Here is a 21,507-nt window from a genome sequence, read left to right as displayed (position 1 = left end):
ATCAAGTATTAACATAAACTCCTAACAATTAAACAAAACAAAGGGCCATATCAAGTCATATCAGATATTCGTAAGTATATATTGGGCTTCCGGTTGTTTGGGTTTGGGAGTTTTTATTTTTATTTTTAGGCATTAATTTTTTTTAAAAAAAAATCCGGTCGTTCTGAACAAGATTGTTTGGAAAAAAGAAATAAAAACAAAAAATTGCGCGCAACACAACCTACATCGTGCAGCAAACCTTTGAGCTGATTCAAGCAATTAGTTGAACTGTAAATTTTCTAGTTCAATAGTGTCGAAAAAGTGAAAGTCGTGGGCACCAAAGGGTCACTAGAGTTGCTTTCCAACCACAGTTTTGGCCTTTCACGAGGTAACCTAATCACTCGTCTCCTGGTGGTGGATCAACCATTGTGTATGCTAGTTTCTTTGGAACTTATGTTAGTCTGCTATTGCAGTATCCTTGTACGATAACTTTTTTAACTTTGTTGAATTATTTAATCACCTGTACACATGCATCCAATTTATCACATTTCCTAAAGGTAAACTTACCAAACTTGGCTCCCCTACAATGTTGTCCACAAGAAGTTTGAAATCGCCCCTTGATAACAATACTAGAAAGAAAAAAAAAAATTAACAATACTAGAAAATTCTCAAATTGGTTTAGCAGTTATAACCCAATGAAATACCACTATGTTAGGATGAGAAAAATAAATTTTGAATTTGAACAAAAGTCAGAATTTGTAAATTGACATGTACCAATTTTCTTATTTGGATTCATAAACATATAAATTTAGAATTTCAACATGGAAAAAAAGTTTTTGAAATTTGGGACCTCTAACACTCTGTTTGGATGAAGAAATTTAGTATCACTAAGGAATTTTAAAATGACAAAAATTGAAATGACGGGATTTATTTGGTTAACTTAAAAGAAGAATTGAATTGAATACAGAATATGTTAGTTTTAAACTCTCAATCGTAGAAATTGGGAAATAACACATATTTACATAGAATTTAAACTTGGGAATTGGAGGTCCCAATTCCAAGTTTTTTTTTCACGCACAAATTCTAAATTTCTATGTTTATAAATCTAAACAAGGGAATTGGTGCATGTTAATTTATAAATTTTGACTTTTATCCAAATTCCTAGTGTATTCTCCTCATCCAAATCATAGAGTAATTCCCACATTTAAATTCTATGTAAATGACTGTCATTTCTAAATTTTCATGAGTAAGTATAAAAATAAAAAATATAAAAAAAACTCAATCATTAGTGGACACCACCACCAGCACCACCCACCACCCACCACCATGGCTAATGCCGCCACCACCACTTACCGTTATCTCCTCCATCGCTCCTGCCGCTACCACCCACTATCATCACCGCCACTGCCACCACCCACCATCATCACTGCCGTCTCCACCACTACTACTAGTACATTTTCTAACTACTATATCACTTAATGACTTTATACACACTTTAAATTCCATATTTAAATTTCATTATTCTTTTAGGTTAACTAAACAAGAAAATTTACAAATTTTAAAAAATAAAATTCAATCATTTCAATTTCTGTTATTTTAAAATTTTTTACCGATCTAAATTTCTTCATTACGATACTTCCATATCTTCCACACAAGCCTAGACAAAATAGTAAATTAAAAAAAAAATCCAAGATCACACAATTTGAAATGTTAATTAGCATTGGTCTCAATGATGCTAACCTTCATTTGCAAAAGGTCCCCAAGATTCTGCAAAATATGATCACATAATCTGCAGCACCATTCCTTAATTGAGCAAACCAGACTCTGATTATTTGACACTCTCCCATTTAAAGAAAAACGTATTAATATTTGCCTAAATCTTTGTCCTATTTTCAACTACTGTATCAAAACAGTGCGCTTTCTATGCATATATACATATGATTTTTGAATCCCTTGCCTTGCAACCTAGGTATTCCGTTTCTGGTCTGACGCCCAATTGGGTTGCCTTATCAAGGTCTTGCAGCTGTTACCTGCAGATCCTGTTCATATGATTAGGTAATTTCACTGGATGAGAGAGGAAAAAATAAGAGTAATAGACATAAGACACAGTTGCACCCTCCATAACCAATTTAGATAAACCAACGCTATCCAATGTATCCATTTAAATTTAAAAAATGGATTTAATATTTAGCCAAATATAAACCTTATATTATCCACTTTGTACCATATACATTTTTATGTTCTAAGACAAGAGTCAAAGATACCGATTTGGGTAGCCAATTCAACGGCGTGAAATCATTGCCCAGATCATATCAAATGGGTCTCGACAAAAGCGACCACGTCATGGGCCATGCAATTTGCTTTACTCAAAATGTATTGCATAAGATGCCTACTTAAGATCATGGAGCGTTGAAAACACTCACCTTTAATTATTCATGCGTGTGATTGACCGAGTGCCAACTATCTCTCTCCCTCCTTCTTTTAATTTTTCAATAGCATTATTTAATGTTAAGCAGAAAGTTACGTTGAATAACTATAGTTTTATTCTTACTGTACATTACCTCTTCACGTGTAGCATGGAGCTAGTCATGCCGAATAACTAAGGATTCGTTTGGATGTGCTTTTAAAATGATTAAAAGCAGTTTTAGAAAAAATATTTTTGGATTCCAAAAGTTCTTGAAATGCTTTTTGCAAGAATCACTAATTATGTGCTTTTTTCAGAAAGCACTTTAAATGTTTTTTGAGGATTATATGTGTATTTTTACTAAGGATTAGTTCTAAAAATATTTTTACCAAAAATATTTTCTATTATTTTAAAAGCACATGCAAACAAACTCTAAAACTTTCATATTCTAATAGTTGTCCAATTAATTAATGATATCAATTTATTGAATTTGCTATATTGCATGATCGAATAAAAAAAGAAGAGCTTTTAGGTTCGGAAAGGAAAAAATGTAAACCAGAAATCATCATGACCACTATAACTAAAAGTTTCATAAAAAAAGAGAAAAACACTTAAAAGTTCAATATCGGAGAATACTTGTCCTCCTCTATTGAATCTTTGTTATGAAATTTCTTTGGCGTCACAAAGTAGAGTTTTTTTACAAATTATTAAATTTGAAGTATTTTTTTTCTCTTTACATATGAACATAATTAATAAAATACAAAATGGATATTGTATGTAGTATCCCACATCGCCCGTGAGGGCGTGGTCTTTGGGCCTTATATATCCATTGCCAGCATGTACCTTTCAGTGAGGCCTTTTGGAGCTGCGGCTTGCAAGGACAAAACCGTGCGGTAGCCCTCTGCTGTGACCTAGTCCAGAGGGGGAATGCCAAAGCGGACAATATCACTGTGAGGGAGGGCTGGGATGTGACATTTTTTAAAATTTAATATTTATTCATTAAAATATTTATTTATTTTTATTTCTTTGATAATATGTTGAAAATACTTATAGACAATATGAATTTCATATGTTTTATTAAAAAATGTGTCCAAATAACGTGTATTAAACGTAAAAATATACATATTCACGTGTAATGTTTTGAAGTTATAATAATATGAAATTAAACGAATCATTAAAATGTGTACGAAAAAAATATAAAAAAATTTGAAAAATATGTATGTACGCGTATAATATGCAAATTTACTAACATGTTTAAAATAATACCACCACACCACCACTGTGTGACTTAAATTTATCTTGAGCCAAATTCTTTTGTCATGATATGACTAAGTTAATTTAGGTAGTTTTCTTTATTTAAATGATATTTTAATTAATTTAATCAAATTACAGGCAGACTTGAACTTGAATATAGAAAGAGGGACATGTTGTTGGGCCGACCTGACTGTAACTGTAACAACCTGTCCCGGAATTTACGTAACGGAAGGGTATTTTTGTATTTTCACTTTTGTTGGGTTTTATTTGTTTTAAAATATTGCTTTTTGGTCTTAAATGGTGTGCCTAAGGGGCCCATCCTGATTTTGGTCCCCCGGTTCTCCCCTCTCCTTGCCTGCCACGTGGCATCCCACTTCTTCCCTCCTCAACATCTTTCTCTCTCCCTCACCTCTTTCAGTTCTCACCATCACCCTGTACTCTCTCTTCCTTTATCTTCGAGAAGAAACCACCATCATTCCTCTCAATTCTAACCAAGCCAGTCCCATAAATCCTTATTTTGAACCTTTGAGACATAGGGAACACGACTAGATCCTTGCTTACATCGTCAGAGCACCATTTGAGTGATCCACCATTGAAGCCGATAGCTTCAAGCTTCCATTTCTAACCCAGGTGAAGTTATTGCTTTATTTCATTCGTTCGAGTTATTCTTGGGTTGATGTTGTGTTTTTGAGTTCAAAACCGAAGGTATCTAACTCGTCCGTGCATGGCCTTCACCTTTCCCAGTTTCCGATGGAGACTTGATGGCTTTCGAGTTGAAGTCCGGTCGACTCCGGCCACCCCACGATGTGTCACATGTACGAATCTCTTCCTCTTTCTCATATTTGCATTTTAGTAGGAGGATCGTAGGGTAGAACGATGAGACGGTGTCGATCGAAGCTCAGGAGGCTCCGGCCTTCTTCCTCTGTGAAAAACGAGCAAACTAGGGCCTTCGACCCGTTGAATTAAAAGCCCAACCCAATTGGCCTTTAACCCAAAACCCTTTTGGACTTAGGCCTTAGGCCGTGTAGAACTCGGACCTTAGGCCCGTTAACCCTTTTAACCCATGAACCCTTGGCCCAAACCCGAACCCCTTTAAGTTGAACCCAAGACCTAATGTAGAATCGGCCCAACCCTTGGGCCATATAACCAGCCCAAGCCTATTTCTTTAGGCCCAACCCGGAACCAACCCAAACCTTTGTGACTCGACCTGATTGACTTAACCCGGTCTGATTGTTGACCCGTCAACGTTGACTTTTTGTTGACTTTTTGGGTTTCGGTTGGTACCCCTCCTAGGCTAATTTTGATGTCCTGGATTCGTTTTTTACATCCATTTTCCCAAATTCAATTGTTTTAATAGAGTTTTATTAATTTGACCCTTTTTGTGCTTAAGTGCATTTATTGTGGCGATTTCCGTCTTCGCTAGTTTGCGTGGTGCTTCAACGACAAAGTATCTATGAGTGGACACTTTCTAAAATGCATGTTTTAATATTAGAAATGCATACATGAAAATCATGATTTAATGGTTACATTTATGATTAAATTAGATTTACACTTTATGATTATCATGCTTTACTGAGAATATTTTGAAATACCATACTTTATCGAATATATGTTCTTTATAGTATATATAGTACATATGATGGATGACTATATACTATTTTTGAACATGTTTTTACACTTATTTGTAGTATATATAATAGATGACTATATACTATGAAGATGTTTTTGAGATTTATGTACATACGTTGGAAAAAGTATATTCAATGTTTTTGTGCTTATCTAGTGGTCACTGTTCCGTCAACGGGCGATGATACTTATATTGGCCTATGAGTCAAGTGATGTAAGGGCCTACGGGTCGAAAAGTATATTATATTTGGCCTACGGGTCGAGTGATGTAGGAGCCTACGGGTCGATTTTGATACCACTATTTAGCACACTATATACGATATATGTTTTATGAAAGATTTTATGGCATGCTAGGGTTTTCGGAAAAATCTATTACATAATATTATTGAATTTCCATAAAATTTTGGGGGTTAGTACATTATTGAATAACTGTTTCAGTATTATATATATATATCAACTTGGTTCACTTATGTTTTGTTTTGTGTCCCCTCAAGATTTAGAATCGAGGCGTACAATCCGGGTGTCAGGGCATTTCCGCATTGGCATCTTCGAGTCATCTCGGTGTAGGACCCATTCCTTTGCTCATTCAATGTTATATTATTTCCTTTCTAGTGTCTCGAATAAGTTGTATGCTCTGAACACTTTCCTTATTTGCATATTAATTACATTAATTTAAATTTATAAGTCTCATTTATTTCTAGTTCTCATGCATTCTAATATGGCTTTGTCACCTTTAGGTGTTGGCCAGGACGTAAATATCAGGGTCAAGGGTGTCAGTAACCAAGTCTAAAAATAATGATTGTTAATTAATTGAATGTAGAATTATGACTCATTGTATTGGTGTGTGGAAAATTTTACAATATATATAGCGTTATGTTAATCCTCATTTAGGTAGAAATCCTACACTAATTACAATTGGAAATGACATTCCTATATACATATTACAATCACAGTGAAGAATTTCGATTGATTAAGTCTAATCTAACACTGTCCCCTCCCCATGCAAATTGGACGAGCTGAATCAGACAAGTTTGGAACAAAGTAGGGCATGACGAGGCGGATGAAGAGCTTTAATGAGAAAATCGGCCGGTTGATCAGTAGAGAGAATATAGCAAACATGATGACTACCAAAAGCAACCTTTCACAGACAAAAAGATAATCGAGTTTTTATGTGATGTGTGTGAGCATGATGGACTGGATGAATGGCAAGATAAGTGGCACTTAAATTATCACAATGTAACAAAATAGTAGTAGTCAATCGAACCCCAAACTCACTAAAAAAGAAGCAAAACTCAAATAGATAAGATGGCCACTAGTGAACACTGAGTGTTCGGACAACCCGCCCAATTAGCATTCGAATAACCAAATAAAGTAGTGGTATGAAAATGCTGATGAATGTTGAAGTCTAAAGTACCTTTAACATACTCGATAATCCTTTTAGCAGTGATCAAGTGAGTAATACGAGGAGCACTCATGTACTAAGAGGTTGTATTACCGCAAAAGAAATGGTAGGACGAGTGAGAGTAAGGTACTGTAGAGAGTCAACTAACTCACGAAAGACAGTGGGAGAATAAAGTAAAAAAACCATCCGTAGCAGTGAGAGCAACTTGGTAGCAAGAGGGGTCGATGCCGATTTACAGGAAACCATGTCAAACTTCTTAAGTAGATCATGAGCATATTTAAGTTAACGAACATGTAGACCAGTGGAGTCACGAGTAGCCTTTAATCCTTGAAAATAATTTGAGGGGCCAAATCCATAATGTCAAATTGATTGCCAAAGAGATCAACAAATTGAGTAACAAGATTTGAAGAGCTACCAGTGACGACAATATTGTGGAGCCAAAAATAATCAAGAGGCAACACGTGGATTTTTGGATGAAAATGACAAAATTACCCTTAAGGCACACCAAAATTCATACGCACGAGTAGTGGACAATCGTCCCTCAATCAAGTCAAAAATGCCCAAATAGGTATTTATTTATATCCTATTTCATCCATCCCTCATCATAGCTTCTCCACAAGGTAACTCCTAAATCATTCCTTTTTTATTATATTAATTACCAAATTAATTAGTTAATTAGCTAATTAAACATAAAACATGAACCTAGCCCACAAATTCATCCATGTGGCCGGTTCTTCCTCTTGGCTTTGACCTAAGGTGTTATTTGTTTTGTAGGTGCAATTTTGTCCAAGTGCAAGGAGAAAGAAATTTGCATCCACAAATACCATCCACATAAAGAAGCAAAAATATAGTGTGAGTGAGACACCTAAATATAAAAAGAGAGGAGTCAAATACTCTAAGTAAATCCAAGGTACAAGTGGAAATAATGGTGGCGGTTGAACCAAGCACGATGAGCCTGTTTGAGACCATAGAGAGATATGTGAAGGTGAACATGATTAAGACGTGCAAGTCAACAAAGCGAGGGGCTGAGCCATGTAGACATCTTGTATTGATGTGTGAATTATGACTCCTTGCATTGATGTATAGAACATATTACAATATATATATAGGATTATATTAATCCTTAAAGGCTAAATAATTCAATCTTGCTTTTTCAACTAAGCTTGTCTAGAAAATTATCAATGATATTGATAGCTGGTGGGTAAAGATTGTAAAAGCGAAATATTTAGGACATAAATCTATTTGGAATATGAATTGCAAACAAAATCATTCAGCAGCTTGGAATGGTATTCTAGCAGCAAGACATATTGTGAAGATGAGAATGAGATGGACTATGGGAAATGGTCAAAACATTGCTTTTTGGTCCCATAATTAGGTTTTCCCTTTCCCCTTATCCAATATCATTGCCATTCAATCCCAACATCTTATTGACTGGAACCTTAAAGTTAGCAATGTGATGCTAGATAAAATTGGAATGTTGATCTCCTTAACCAACTCTTACCAGTGGATGTTGTTGATACAATTTTAGCCATTCCTATCCTGATCAATGATGTTGAAGATAAGCTTATTTGGGGCCCTACCTCTAATGGGGAGTTCTCAGTTAAATCAGCTCACATAATTCAAATTGATGATGATCAATGTCATATGTTTAAGGGACTCCTTAACAGAATTTGGAAACTAAATATTCCTTACAAAGTTAAGTTTTTTTGGTTGGTTGTTGGTGAGAAATAAGCTAACCACTAATGTTAAATTAAATAAACTCAACAATAACAATTCTACCTTATGTCCCTTATGTAATAATGCCGAGGAGGACCATGGCCATAGATTTAAATCTTTTCCGTTTGCTCAGGAGTTGTGGAAGATTGATAATAAGCTGCCTGCTATTTCCCTTGCCCCAAGTTTAAATGACTAGCTTAATAGCCTTGATTATATAGACAAAGACGATCTATTTGATATTAGTAAGGTTCTTTTTATTTAGTGGCAAATGTGGAATGATAGGAATGATTTTGTGTTTAATCAGATAAAGCCAAACCCAATTCACAGTTTCAAGGCTTTGACCACTCGAGCTAAAAATTTCTTGCTAGCTAATTCCAAAGCGAGGGTGGCAAGCCATCATAAGAATAACAGTAAACTCAGATGGCATCTCCCGAATTCTGATTACCATAAAATAAATTTTGATGGCTCTGTGGTAGGTACTTGTGTTGCAGCAGGTTTTGTCATTAGAAACCATTGAGGTCAACCTTGGTTGGCGTGTTCGAGAAATCTGGGTCAAAACACAATTACAGTTGCAGAGGCTTTGGCTAATAGGGATGCTCTGTTGGTGGCCATATAGCAGGGTTTAAAGAAGGTCATGATTGAAGGGGATTCGAAGATTGTCATTGAGGCAATCATGGGAAAATGTAGCATTCCTTGGCGTATCCGTGCTATTGTTCAAGATATCAAATGGCTGGCCTTTTCTTTCGACTCTATTACTTGGAAGCATATTTTAAGGGAAGCTAATTTTGTAGCTAATGCCATCACTTCATGTGAGCATGGTTCAGATAACTTCCATGCTTGGATTGGATGTGCACCTCTGCCAGCTACTAACGCCTTGTTGTTTGACTCTAGGGGCCTTGCGTGTTCCCGGGGTTTTATCCTCTCTTAATGTTATTTTGTTTTCTAAAAAAAAAAAAATTACAATTCCGAATTCAATAACTCTAACCTAACATTGAAGAATAATCAAATATTATCATCCATCCCTTTTATAAAACAAAACCTAATGATCATTATTCATCAGACAAATTGCGAGTGGTGGAAGAGAACAAATGAAGACGTAAAATCATCGTTTTATACTTTTTCAAAAAGCCAAGCACAAGATAGCGAAGGCGAGGCGGAAACAACACCCAAAAATCAAAGCATAAAATATCAGACAAAAAAAAAAATTAGAAAAAAAAATAAAAAAAACAAGAAAAGAAGCGGGAGTGAGAGGGACGCGGGAAAAAGGCGCGTGGAAGGGAAACAGCTTCTCTTGCTTTTACTTATTCTTTACTCGTCGGCTACTCCACCGTCCCTTGCCTGCCTCGCCTTGCCTGCTGCCGACTCTCTCTCTCTCTCTCTCTCTCTTAATTTTGTATTAAACTTTCCGTCGGATAAACCACGGAGGCCGAAAGAGAACAAACACAAACACTAAAAAAATATAAAAAAAGCATCGAAATTATTATTTATTTTAAAAAATTAAATTAAAGAAGGAAAGAAAAAGAGGAAATTTCTGTCTCTGTGAGAGAAAGTTGTAATCGTGTTCCTGTTCTCGTCAGCAAGCAACTCTTCCGACTTCATCTCTTTCCTCTCTCTCCCCAAGAGACTCTCTCTCCTTTCTCTCTCTCTCTCTAAAATCTGGAACTGTTCTTCTCTGCTCTCAAGAATTCCAAGGTTCGTTATTTGGTTTCCGATTGCTTATTGTTACTGCTTTTCTGAATTTTGAGCTTAATTGCAAGCTTTGCGTCCGGCTAAACTATTGTTCGTTCGTAATTATTGTGTTCTTTGAATCTTTTTGGAATTTGGAAGTGGAAATTTTGAATTTTGAAGTGAATTTTGGGGGGTTTGGGTTCCATTTTGTGTTTTTGCTGCTGCCGAGTTGTGTTTTGGAAGCAGATTGTTGCCAATTGGGACTTGGAACTGGAAGTGCTGCCGCCATTTAAATTAGGGTTCTTCACGTTCCTCCGCCGAGTGCGGCGTTTTCAGTGGACCTGTGCTTCATTTTCTTTGTTTGTTGAGATTTCATTGTTTTGTAATGGAGTTCGGGGCTTCTTTTCGGAGTTTTTTGTCTTCACTTTCGATTTTACAATTCTGGCAATGTTATTCAGAGGAGGAAAATTGCCGTCAATTGAAGTGCAGACGTAGCGTCTTTAGTAAAGATGACATGGTTCGGGGTATTCTGTTAGGTTTCTTAGGGTTCTTGCTGCAGTGTACGTGCTTGATTGTAGTTTGAAGTTCTGTTAGGTTTCTTCGGGTTCTTGCTGCAGTGTACGTGCTTGATTGTAGTTTGAAGTTTTGTTAGGAGTCTTTGCGCGTATTATCTACTTTATTCTTTGCTCGTTTGTTCCTAAAGAAAAGCATTTGGATGACTTCAAGTTCTATGTTTAGTTTCTACCTTTTGTGCATTCTTACTAATACGATTGTGACAATATGTTTTGGCACCGAAGTGAGGTCAGTTGAATTCTTTGCTGTAAAGTTTATGATACGAGACTTTATGATGAGGCTGTTGCTTTTGTCTTAATCCACTGCAGGATTCCGAGGGTTTCATTTGGAAGCAAATGTTGGCTGTTCAATTGAAAGCATTTTACTGGTTTGCTAAATGCGTTGTAAAATAATAGTTAATACCACATTCTAGCTTCTTGCTGAAGTTTTCCAAAGTAATGTTGACTGTACAATAATATGTTTTTGTTCTTCATAGAAATTTGACTGCGAGAAACTGGTATGTTATTCTTGTTACTGTCATTGATTTGTTTTCACAAATTGAAGAATAAGTGAAAAGAAGAGAATCATATTGGATGGGTAATAAGCTCGGAAGAAGGAGACAGGTGATTGATGAGAAATACACAAGGCCTCAGGGGCTTTACCACCACAAAGATGTGGATCATAAGAAACTGAAGAAGCTCATACTTGAGTCCAAGCTTGCTCCTTGCTATCCTGGAGATGAAGAATGCACTTTCGATCATGAAGAATGTCCAATTTGCTTTCTGGTTTGACTTCTACCGTGATCCTTTTTATTGTTCTTGTACTTTCCTTCTTGGTATTCTTTGTCCTCTGCCTTTTGCTCCATACAGAACTAAATTGAAATTTTAAAGCAATCTTTTTTGCTACATTTCCGGTACATTGTAACTGGGAAGTTATTTTTTAATTTTTTCTTAGACACCATTCTCTGAAGAACTCACAGAATTTGAATTTCTGAAAAAAGTTAAATTGAATTTTATTTTGTAATTATTGTTGTTGTGTAAGTCTTCTGACTATCCTATTCCATCCTTTTCTTTTCTTTTCTTGTTTCAGTATTATCCAAGTCTTAACAGATCAAGATGCTGCATGAAAGGCATTTGTACAGGTTGCAATCATGCAAATTTTTACATTTGATATGTCGGCTGTAAATATTTGCATGTGAATTGATCTATCTCCATTTCCTTGCAGAGTGTTTCCTGCAGATGAAAGTTCCTAATTCAACTCGTCCTACGCAGTATCCTTTGTTATTGATGTTATACCTTCAAATTTTGAAGTGAAATTTGAAATTTGTAATGTGAAAACTGTCATTTTTCATTTGTTACTTTCAGCTCTTTGTGCTTGTTTTACTTAGCATAATTAGGTGCCCTTTTTGTAAAACCACCAATTATGCTGTGGAGTTCCGTGGTGTGAAAACAAAGGAAGAGAAGGGCCTGGAGCAAATTGTAAGCATAGATCTGTCATAAAAAAATTGATTTTATTTTGAATTTATGGATTCTTGTTCTACTGATTTTGTCCACTGGATGGAACTTGAAAATTATTTTCATTTCTGAAAACTCTGCAGGAAGAACAAAGAGTCATAGAAGCAAAAATTAGGATGCGGCAGCAAGAAATTCAGGATGAAGAAGAAAGAATGCTGAAAAGACAAATAAGCTCTCCAAGAAGAAGCATGGCACCAGTGGAAGATGAATACAGCTCAGTAACCGGTATGCTAACAATAAGATTGTGGATTCTATTAATGTACAGGTATTCATTTGTTTATATAATGACAAAGTTTTCTGGCAGTTCGATCCTCCACTTCTCCAGAAGAAGGAGAGGAAATAGTTCCTTCTCAAGATTCATGTGCTGTGTCAATGTGTACCCAACCGCCACCTCCAAGAGTGTACAGGTGTACATTTTAATTTACTTTAATTTATCTTTTTATTTCTGGTCTGTGTGTTTAACCATGGAACGAATTGGGATTCGAAATGTGAGAATGAAACATCTGTTTACTTGTGTTATCTTGCCCTAGTTTGTAGATTAGAAAAATATATGTTTGCATTTAGAATAAAAAGAAAACAAAAGAGGAGGAAATTACTGCAGCATAATAGTCAGAATAGGTTTCCATATCTTCATGGAACTTTAACTAGTTGGATCCTAGTTTGTGTACGAGTGAATAGGTTCTCAGGTTTCCCATATCACAACCATTTATTCATGCACCTTTCTCCATGTCTCTACCTCTGTACTGCAATTGTGTGTGGAAAAATTAACATTTTTCAGCATGGAATTATCTGGCTTTTCGCATCATACATGCCAGATTTTTTTTAGATTAAAAGGCTCTTATGAGTGTTTGTTTTACAAGATACGTGACAATTTGAATACGACTCAAGCATGATTTGGCACAATTGATTGCCAGCCATGATCATAATTTCTATTTTAAATTCTGAAACTGCAGGGAGGATGAATTTGATCTGGATCTTGAGGAAATAATGGTCATGGAAGCAGTTTGGCTTTCTATTCAGGTAAACATTGTAAATTTGTTGAAATCACGAGTCCTGTTTGAAATAAGCTTCATTACGAACTGTATGGAAACCATGTGTTACACTGTTCAAATTGAAACCAAATGCTTTTTGATTATTCTCTTAACTTATTTATTTACATTGAAATCTATTATGTGGTCTTTAAGTGCTTCTATGAAGGTAATGAGACTTTTAGTGAGTACTTTTAACTGGAGCTTAGTACGTAGTGATATACTTGACTGACACGGTGACACCCAATAGTGAAATGAAGGCAAGAATGCTTATGTGAACAGAGAGTTGTGCATTGCATATCCTTGAGGCTGAAATGCTCAGTTTGTAATATGTATAGTGTTGGAGCTTGTACTTTTGACATGCGTATCAGACATAAATAAACTATTTTGAGTTGAAGCTCCCTCATATCAAACTATTTGAGTTAAGATATCTCTATGTAGATAATGGTTGAATTATCTAAGCTTTATATTTAATAATCCTACTTTAATATTTAGTGTAGAACTTTAAATGAGTGGTTACTAGGAAATATTAGAAATATGCAGTATTTCTAATACGGATGAAAAGTATTCAACGGAGAAAATATTGTTGCTGTTCCCAAAATTTGTTGATTGCATCCTGGCTATTGGTTGCAAAATTCTGTAAACATTTATATTCCTAGATGTAAAACTCTTAAAAGTGATATAACATAATGAACACAACATTTTCTATCCAGCCATGGGAATCTTGTTTACAGCAATTATCTAAAAAATATGTATATTTTGAACATGAGTTCGAGTATTTCAAATGTTTTGGTGTTGTTGTCATTGATGATGCAACCGATAACTGTTTTGATTTGTGATAGTTACAAGTAATTTAGTAGTATTTGAAGTTTATACCTCACTTTAGATACTAGATATATGTGTGTGCATTGGTTGTGTTACATTAAATATAAGTGGATGTAATAAAAGTTGTCATTTAGTCAACAATTGCCTAATTTGAGTGACTGGGAGATTATTGAAGTTTTGGCTTTGTTCGATATTAGTTTTTTGGGGTATTTTCTCTTGTATACTTCCCTTGTACCAGGATCACACCTATTTTATTTCGTTTTTCCCCCTTTTTTTTTTTTTTTTTTTTTTTAATAAATATATCTGTTAATCCATTATGTAAAATTTTCGGCCTTCCAACTCTTCTGTATTGCACAACAATTTTGTTTTTCAGGAGAATGGGAGACATAAGTCTCCATCTTACGTAGATGCTGCTCCGTCTGAACAATTTGTCACAAGACAAAACCTTGTCTCACAAGCCATGGCTTCAGTTCCCGGTTCATCTTCACCATCGGGGGGTCTTGCCTGTGCAATAGCTGCCCTTGCGGAACGACAGCAAACGAGTGGAGAATCCTCCACTAGTCCTGGCGGCAATGTGTCGGGGGTTAGTATGGTTCCTGGCACTAGCAGGTTTTCCAACAGGGTGGACGGAGAACCCAGGAATTATCAAACTGCAGTGACCTTTTCTGAAATGTCAATCAATCACAGGATGGCTTCGACGCAGGATGACAGAGAATGGAATGCTGACACAACACAGATGAGTTATGCAAGTTCTGACACAACAGAAGATGTCGGAAGTACATCTGCACCACCAACGGGGAGTGAGATTGAGGGCGATCTTTCAAATGCCCCAGGTCCTATTGTTCCCGAGAGTTTTGAGGAGCAGATGATGCTGGCCATGGCAGTTTCACTGGCTGAGGCTAGAGCGGCAGCCAGTGGACCTGGAGTTTCCTGGCAGTAGGCTAAGTCAAGATACTACCGATAGTAAACTCTGAAATAGATATGGTGTGGCCACTGCAGTTTGCTAGCTGAGTCTCGAGCACGGAAACTGCACAAAAATAGAAGAACGAAAATTCACGCAACTAGTCAAAAGGTCTAGGTACTGATGATTCTCCCTCACTTTCTCAGCCCCTCTTATGTTTCTATATAGATGCGAAAGGAAAACAGATTATTCTAGTGAAATGAAAGGCTTCTGGTTTTGCTATTTCTTTATGATTTCTTCTCATTACAGCTCGATTAGCGAGTACTGAGGATTGATTTCATTCTATTTGCTTGTTTTAAATTGTGTGCCTCGTTGGTACCACATCGGCTGTGAAATGGAGTTCTTTGCACCCCAACCCCGTGTGTTTGAAAAGAAACGGTTGAACTTCCAGTGCATGACTGCGAATTGTAAGACTGATGTGCATAAAACTTAATTTAATTTGTTTCTAAACAATTGGCGATGTTTGGTATGGTTACATCGGAGGGAGTTAAAACCTAATCCATTGTCTTTCTATTCCACTCCATGTCGGAGGATCCAAGTTCGGCAGCGAAGTGAGGCCCAAAATTGTTCACAAAAGAAAGTCGTACTTAGGTTTTCGATTGGATGCTTGGGATCAATTTAAAGAGACAAAAAGAAAACCTACATCTGATTGGGAAAAGATGGATTACAAGACAACGGCCAAGTTTTGTAAACAATGAATTATTGGTAAAAGGAAAGTTATCTTTTAAAAAGTTGAGTGGATAGGAAGAAATGGAAGCAAATTGTATCTAAGTTGAAGCCAGAAGGAAGAGTATAGTGAATTAGGTCTGTGATTTTTATATATATGAATCAGGCATTGTGAATTTGATCCGTATTACACTATTAACGCTAATGTAAGTTTGATAAGGGTGAGTTTTATATATTAAATTTGAGAGTCGTCTACTTTTTCTTTTTCTTATATTATGATGGTCTCGTCTTTTTTCTCTCGTCATTTGTTGTATTGGTATCACACTCATTGAATTCAAAAATAAGAATCACTCTTATAGCACTTAAATTTTCCGGTCCATTATGGGAGTTTGAATTTTGTATTATTGGTATCACTCAAATTTTCAGCTGTTTGATAACTATTTCGTTTTCATCTTTAGTTTTTAAGTTTTGAGTTTTCATTCTATTAAAAACTAAAAACTACAAATCAAAAGTTGAAAGCTATTTTTTGAGTTTTCGGTTTTCAAAAGAAATTCAAACAGATTCCAATCCTTGGGTTAAAACCTAAAATTTTAACCCAGATAATTTTGGTTTTAACCCAGAAACAATTTTTCTCCTCCAACCCTTATGGGTTAAATTTTTAGTCCGAGATTATTAAAGAATGAATTTAGAATATTTTTTTCTTTCTATAAGTAACTTTAAAAAAAAATTATGTAGACTATTCTAATTTAATTTTATAAACATTTTAACCTAAAAATATTTAGATTTCGATAAATACTGAAAAATCACTAAACCGACACTATGAAACTCGTGGAATGCTATGAAAGAATATAAAACACATAAAATAATTATTTTTTTAATTACTTTAGCCGTTGAATTTAAATTTGAACCATTAGATCTTTTTTTTTTTTTTTTACGGTTGCATTCAATGAATTTATAAAAATAAAACTAAAAAAAATACACATATATGGTGGGCCAGCCCCTACTAACCTGGGGAAATCCTGGACTAATTTTTGCCCCCAGAAATGAAACTCATATTTGCTCCAAGAGTTGGAGCAAGTTGGGAATCTGAAATTTGAGTTTTACTCCAAGGATTAGAGTAGGTTTAAAACAATGTTCTAAAAATCGGCCTAGGCGGTGAAGGCCCACCCCAATTTTGGACACATCTTTTCAAAAAATTGGTCTCGAGCTAGGCGGTCCTAGGCGGCTCCTAGGTGGAGAGCTAGGTGGCACCTAGGCGGTCCTAGGCGGTTTTTTTATATATTTTTTTTAATTAATTGTATGCTTTTTTCTTTTTTGGTTTCATGGTGGTATACTTATGGAAATGGTGTACCTAATTTGTAAATGATGGATTTACTATAAGTTCATCCAATAGTGAAACGAATTGGAGCACTTTTGAGGGATACATACAAAGAAAAGAAATAAACTAGATGCAACAAGGTTATAATTTAGTTGATGTCCAATCCAATGCAAGGATCATGATTCATGAACAAGAAGAATTTAGTCTATCATCCAAATCCTCCTCATTATGATTATATGCTTACTGTTTTTTTAAATATTGAACTTTTTGGATGTATATAATTTGTATATTCTTCTACTTCTATTTTTGCATTTTATCATTCTTTTATTATCCATACAAGTATAGTTTTTTTTTTTAGGTGTAAATAGGCACTTATTTACAAGATATATAATAAATTTAAATAAATCCGCCTAGGCCCCACCTAGCCTTCCTAGGCGCTAGGCCCCTGCCCTCCGCCTGACTAGCGCCTATCGATTTTTAGAACCTTAGTCTAAAAGTACTCTATCTTCTACCTTCAACTCAGACACAATTTGCTTCCATTTCTTCCTATTAACTCCAAAAGGTTTCCGAGAGCGAGGGTGAGTGCCAACAGCTAACAGTCGAAATGTGAGGTGGAGGTGGATTTTATGAGACCGGGCCTCAAAGAAGGTGAAGGGATATCATAAACCATTAACCTTCACATGCAGTGTCTGTTTCTATAATTTCACAAAACTCAGCTACTCTTTTAGTTCCATTTCCATAAGATTCAAACTTTTCAAGCTTTGCAATTTGAGTGAGGACCACACAATGACCTACATTCCTCACTCTTTGTTTACCTACATTATTGCACTGCACAAATGCCCCTATATCACTTAGAGTGATAAAAGGGATCAGTACCTAGGTATTGCTAATAATTTGACCTTGTCAAATCTGGCTTCCGACCAAAGTTAGGGTTTCACCACAAGTAACTAGAACATTTGAATGTGCAAGGCACTCGTTGCTCTCTCTCCATACCCAAGGTTTTGTCTTTGATTCTTGATTCTTCTTTTTAAGTATTAATTTTCTCTAGATTATGTTAGTTTGCGTTTGGATTCATCTCAAAGGTTATGTTGGGGCTGGTCACTATAAAAGTTTAACCAGAGTTCATTGTCACGTCTCTTACAATATTGGATTGAAGAACTTATTGTTTTGTCAATTGCTTGTATTTCAATAATATTATCACTTTTTTTTTCTTTTCAAAATATCTATTGTTTGAAAAAACAAAACTTTTGAAATAAATATGAAATGTACCAGAAAAATTAATATTTATTAGAAATTTAAGGCGGAAATGAATGTATTTTTTTCTTTTAACAAATATCAATTTTGTACATTTTAATTTGAATTACGAACTCCGTGTACAAATGCAAGTAATACAAGTATCCACCCTGAATTTATCTTCTCTAGACGAAGCTTTAGGGGCTGCAAATTTATACATTGACAAGGAAGGCAGCCAAATCCCGTCTACTTTAATACTGAAGTCATCTTGAATTTGAAGTGTGCCTTTAAACATATTGAGTGATTGAGAGCCAAATGGTAATGCTCAATGCCAAGATTCGAATAAAAAAAAGAGAGAGAAAACAAATGAATTTCAAATATTTCGTTGCATATAATGATCTCGGATGTTATGTTTTTGTTGCGATTTCAAATGTACTTCATTTAGTTATTTTTTGAGTCCAATGCCTTCTAAATTTTGTAGCAAATTGAGTCTAAAAATATAGTATAAACGCTTACGAATGAGAGTACCAATGGAACCTCTAGGAGGTTTAGGGGTAGGATGAAAAATGTTGAGATTCTACCATAAAATCAATTGGTAATATGATGAGTAACTCAACTTGCTTATAAGCCCGTGCAAGGTCCCTCCTCCCATCAATGTAGATTCATTCTCAACACACCCGTTCACATGCCAAACACGTGGACAACACAGATAGGATGACATAGAGCACATGTGGGTTACATAGAGCACAACCATTGGGTTTCAAACGTGAGACAACTACTCTGATACCAAGTTAAACCAACAGGTTTTGATTCTTGTGTAAATTAACACTAAACCATCATAACATATGATCTTGTCTTTTTATTGTAATAATAATGTGACCCCATTGCATTATTGTCAATTAGTGCAACACTAAATCATATTAACATGATACTATCTTTTCTTAAACACCATGATATAACTAGGAAATTATAATTATGAAAGTATGAGCAACTTGGCAATCTAGTGCGGTCATTTACACTAGGCGTTTGTTTGCCCTCTTTAATTTTCATTGGATTAGATTGGATTAAAGATTTAGTGCAATCCGTGTTTGTTTGCTCTCGGGACTTAACATTAATGGTACTAGCGAGGACTCGCCTCGACTAACAACGGGCCTAACTGGTCTTAGTGTGTCCTCTCCAAAACCATGGGACTAGCTAAGATGCCTCACTCTTCTCTCACCTCCTCTATCTACTTCTCTCATTCTCTCATGGTTGCTCGTGTCCTAGAATCACGTCATCTCCCTCTTCTAGCATACTCTATCCTGCGAAATCACACCACCAGACTAAGCAGAAACTGACCTGACCTGCCGGTGTCGGACTGGCCAAAGACGAAGTTGTCAGGGCGGAAGATCTGGCCGAAGGGGGCGAATTGGATGCTGTCTATGGTACCGGGCTCAAGATCTATGGGGATGGCACAGGGGACGTTCCTGCTGCCGGAGGCCTCATTGTAGTAGATGTTGATCTTCTTGAGCTGGAGATCGGAGCCGGCGTCTCCGCGATACCTTCCGATGGGGTCAATGCCGTGCTCGTCGCAGATGACCTCCCAGAACCTGGAGCCGATCTGGTTGCTGCATTGGCCTCCCTGGATGTGCAGGTTATCTCTCTCAATGAGATAAGATTCTTGAAAGTTGTGGAATTTGGACAAAAAAAAGGGAGAGGGAAGAGAGATTCTTAGTCCAGAATTATGGAATTTGGACGGAAAAAAGGCTAAGGGAAGATAGAGGTTTCTTAGTCCAGAGAGAGTGTTCTAGAACAAGAAAAAGAAAAGAAAAAAAAATAGAATTAATTATTATTATTTTCATTATTCTGCTTTTTAGTCTGGCACTGCACCAAACGTTTCACTAAATCAGTCCAACTTAGTCTAGTCTAAGTCAGTCCAGCTTAGTCCCTGAAGCTAGTCCAGTCCGAGATAGTCCGGTGCAACAAACGCACTAGACTAGATTCAGGGACTAAGCTGGACTGGCTTAGACTAAACTAAGTTGGATTGATTTAGTGAAACATTTGGTGTAGTGCCGACTAAGAAGCAGGATAATTTTTTTTTTAAAAAAAAAAGAAAAAAAATCCCGTGATATATAAGAAAATGTCCATATTATTTGCTTCAACTTCAATTTCAACCAACATCAGAAGTTCAACCAAATTTTCTAGTTCTCAAATCCAACACCAAAGCAGTAAAAACCAATTAAAATTTCAACCAAAATTAACAAGTATATACACTAAAATTACATAATTCAATCGAGTAAGCAAATAACCATATTTTCATTTTCTATATCAAAGTAGATCCAACTGATAGTCAAATATGATATCACCAACGAAAACTTCATCTGGGTTTCAAACATAATCCGAAAAATCAACCATGGTGTTGGGTTATTCCTAGAAACCAATTAAACCTGCAGATGTATGAGCTTGGAGTCAACGCATGGCCGCCAACGCTGAAGAAGCTCTCATGGTCGCCAACGTATTTGGTGTGACAGAGGAAAAGAATCTCACTCAATCCGAGCTCATTCATCACCCAATTAGTTCATCAAAGTCATCATCCAAAATCCACCATCAGCTCAGCGGCTAAGAAAATAAAAAATCACCCAACAAAGCTTTTCAAAACAAAAATCATACAAAATTATAGAAACTGAAATTCACAGAAATTGATATAAAAAATCATACCACAACCTAATAATTTCTTTAACCTAAAAAATCATAGAGAAATTGAAATTCACAATCATAGCACGGCCAAATCAAATTCAAGTGCAAAAATTGAAACTGTATTCTAAAAAGAGAAATGCTCTCACCAGGAGTTGCTTCACAGCCATAACAATTGCGAGGAAGAAGAAGATGACTAAAAAGATGCAGTCGACGACGTAATCGGCGGAGATGACGCATTCATCGAGGTAATCGGCGGAGATGAAACAGTTGACGAGTTCGTCGTCGGAGATAAGCTGTGTCTAAAGCATGTGCCGTCGAAACCGAGGTCGAGGAGGTGAATCTAGCAGGACAAAAGGAAGTGCTTAACTAGTCCCATGGATTTTGAGGGGACTCGTTAAGCCCAGCTAGCGACGCATTTAGTGAAGGCGAGTCTCAGCTAATCCCATTAAAACTAGTCTCGTATGGAAACAAACAAGGATTACACTAATATTTATCTAGTCCAATCTAATAAAAATTAAGGAGGTCAAACAAACACTCCCTAACACTATGTTTGGGTGAAGAAATTTAAGATTACTAAGGAATTTAAAAATGACGGAAATTGAAATGACGAGATTTTATTTTCTAGAACTTATAAATTTTCTTGTTTGGTTTACTAAAAGAACAATGGAATTGAATACGAAATTTT

The 21,507-nt window shown here is 35.9% G+C and overlaps 1 protein-coding gene and 1 long non-coding RNA gene across 4 annotated transcripts; one reads left to right on the top strand and one right to left on the bottom strand.

The window, feature by feature from the left end:
- The first annotated feature begins 9,715 nt into the window (after positions 1–9,715).
- LOC103945974 (E3 ubiquitin-protein ligase DA2L-like) lies at positions 9,716–15,151 on the top strand. 3 transcript variants are annotated; one of them, XM_048569813.1, is made up of 10 exons: positions 9,717–10,073; positions 10,931–11,016; positions 11,098–11,386; positions 11,691–11,742; positions 11,826–11,871; positions 11,998–12,079; positions 12,199–12,340; positions 12,420–12,522; positions 13,069–13,135; positions 14,342–15,151. In XM_048569813.1, exons 3-10 carry the CDS (start codon positions 11,195–11,197, stop codon positions 14,906–14,908), a joined length of 1,251 nt encoding a protein of 416 aa, XP_048425770.1. In that variant the 5' UTR covers positions 9,717–10,073; positions 10,931–11,016; positions 11,098–11,194; the 3' UTR covers positions 14,909–15,151. The 3 variants fall into 3 exon arrangements, with proteins under 3 accessions (XP_048425769.1, XP_048425770.1, XP_048425768.1); XM_048569812.1 differs by having other exon boundaries at positions 9,716–11,056; positions 11,166–11,386; XM_048569811.1 differs by having other exon boundaries at positions 9,717–11,016.
- Positions 15,152–19,995: 4,844 nt separating this feature from the next.
- LOC125470583 lies at positions 19,996–21,329 on the bottom strand. The gene is made up of 2 exons (XR_007252880.1): positions 20,969–21,329; positions 19,996–20,744 (listed from the first exon to the last, which is right to left on the bottom strand). It is a non-coding gene; the product is annotated as an uncharacterized LOC125470583 (long non-coding RNA).
- Positions 21,330–21,507: the final 178 nt, after the last annotated feature.

This window comes from the organism of the source record quoted next, unplaced genomic scaffold (assembly GCF_019419815.1).
Source record: "Pyrus x bretschneideri cultivar Hongxiangsu unplaced genomic scaffold, Pyrus_bretschneideri_v1 Contig50, whole genome shotgun sequence".
NCBI classification, from domain to species: Eukaryota; Viridiplantae; Streptophyta; class Magnoliopsida; order Rosales; family Rosaceae; genus Pyrus; species Pyrus x bretschneideri.
The sequence above is the reverse complement of the archived record's forward strand: the minus strand, read 5'-3'. Positions and strand labels throughout refer to the sequence as shown.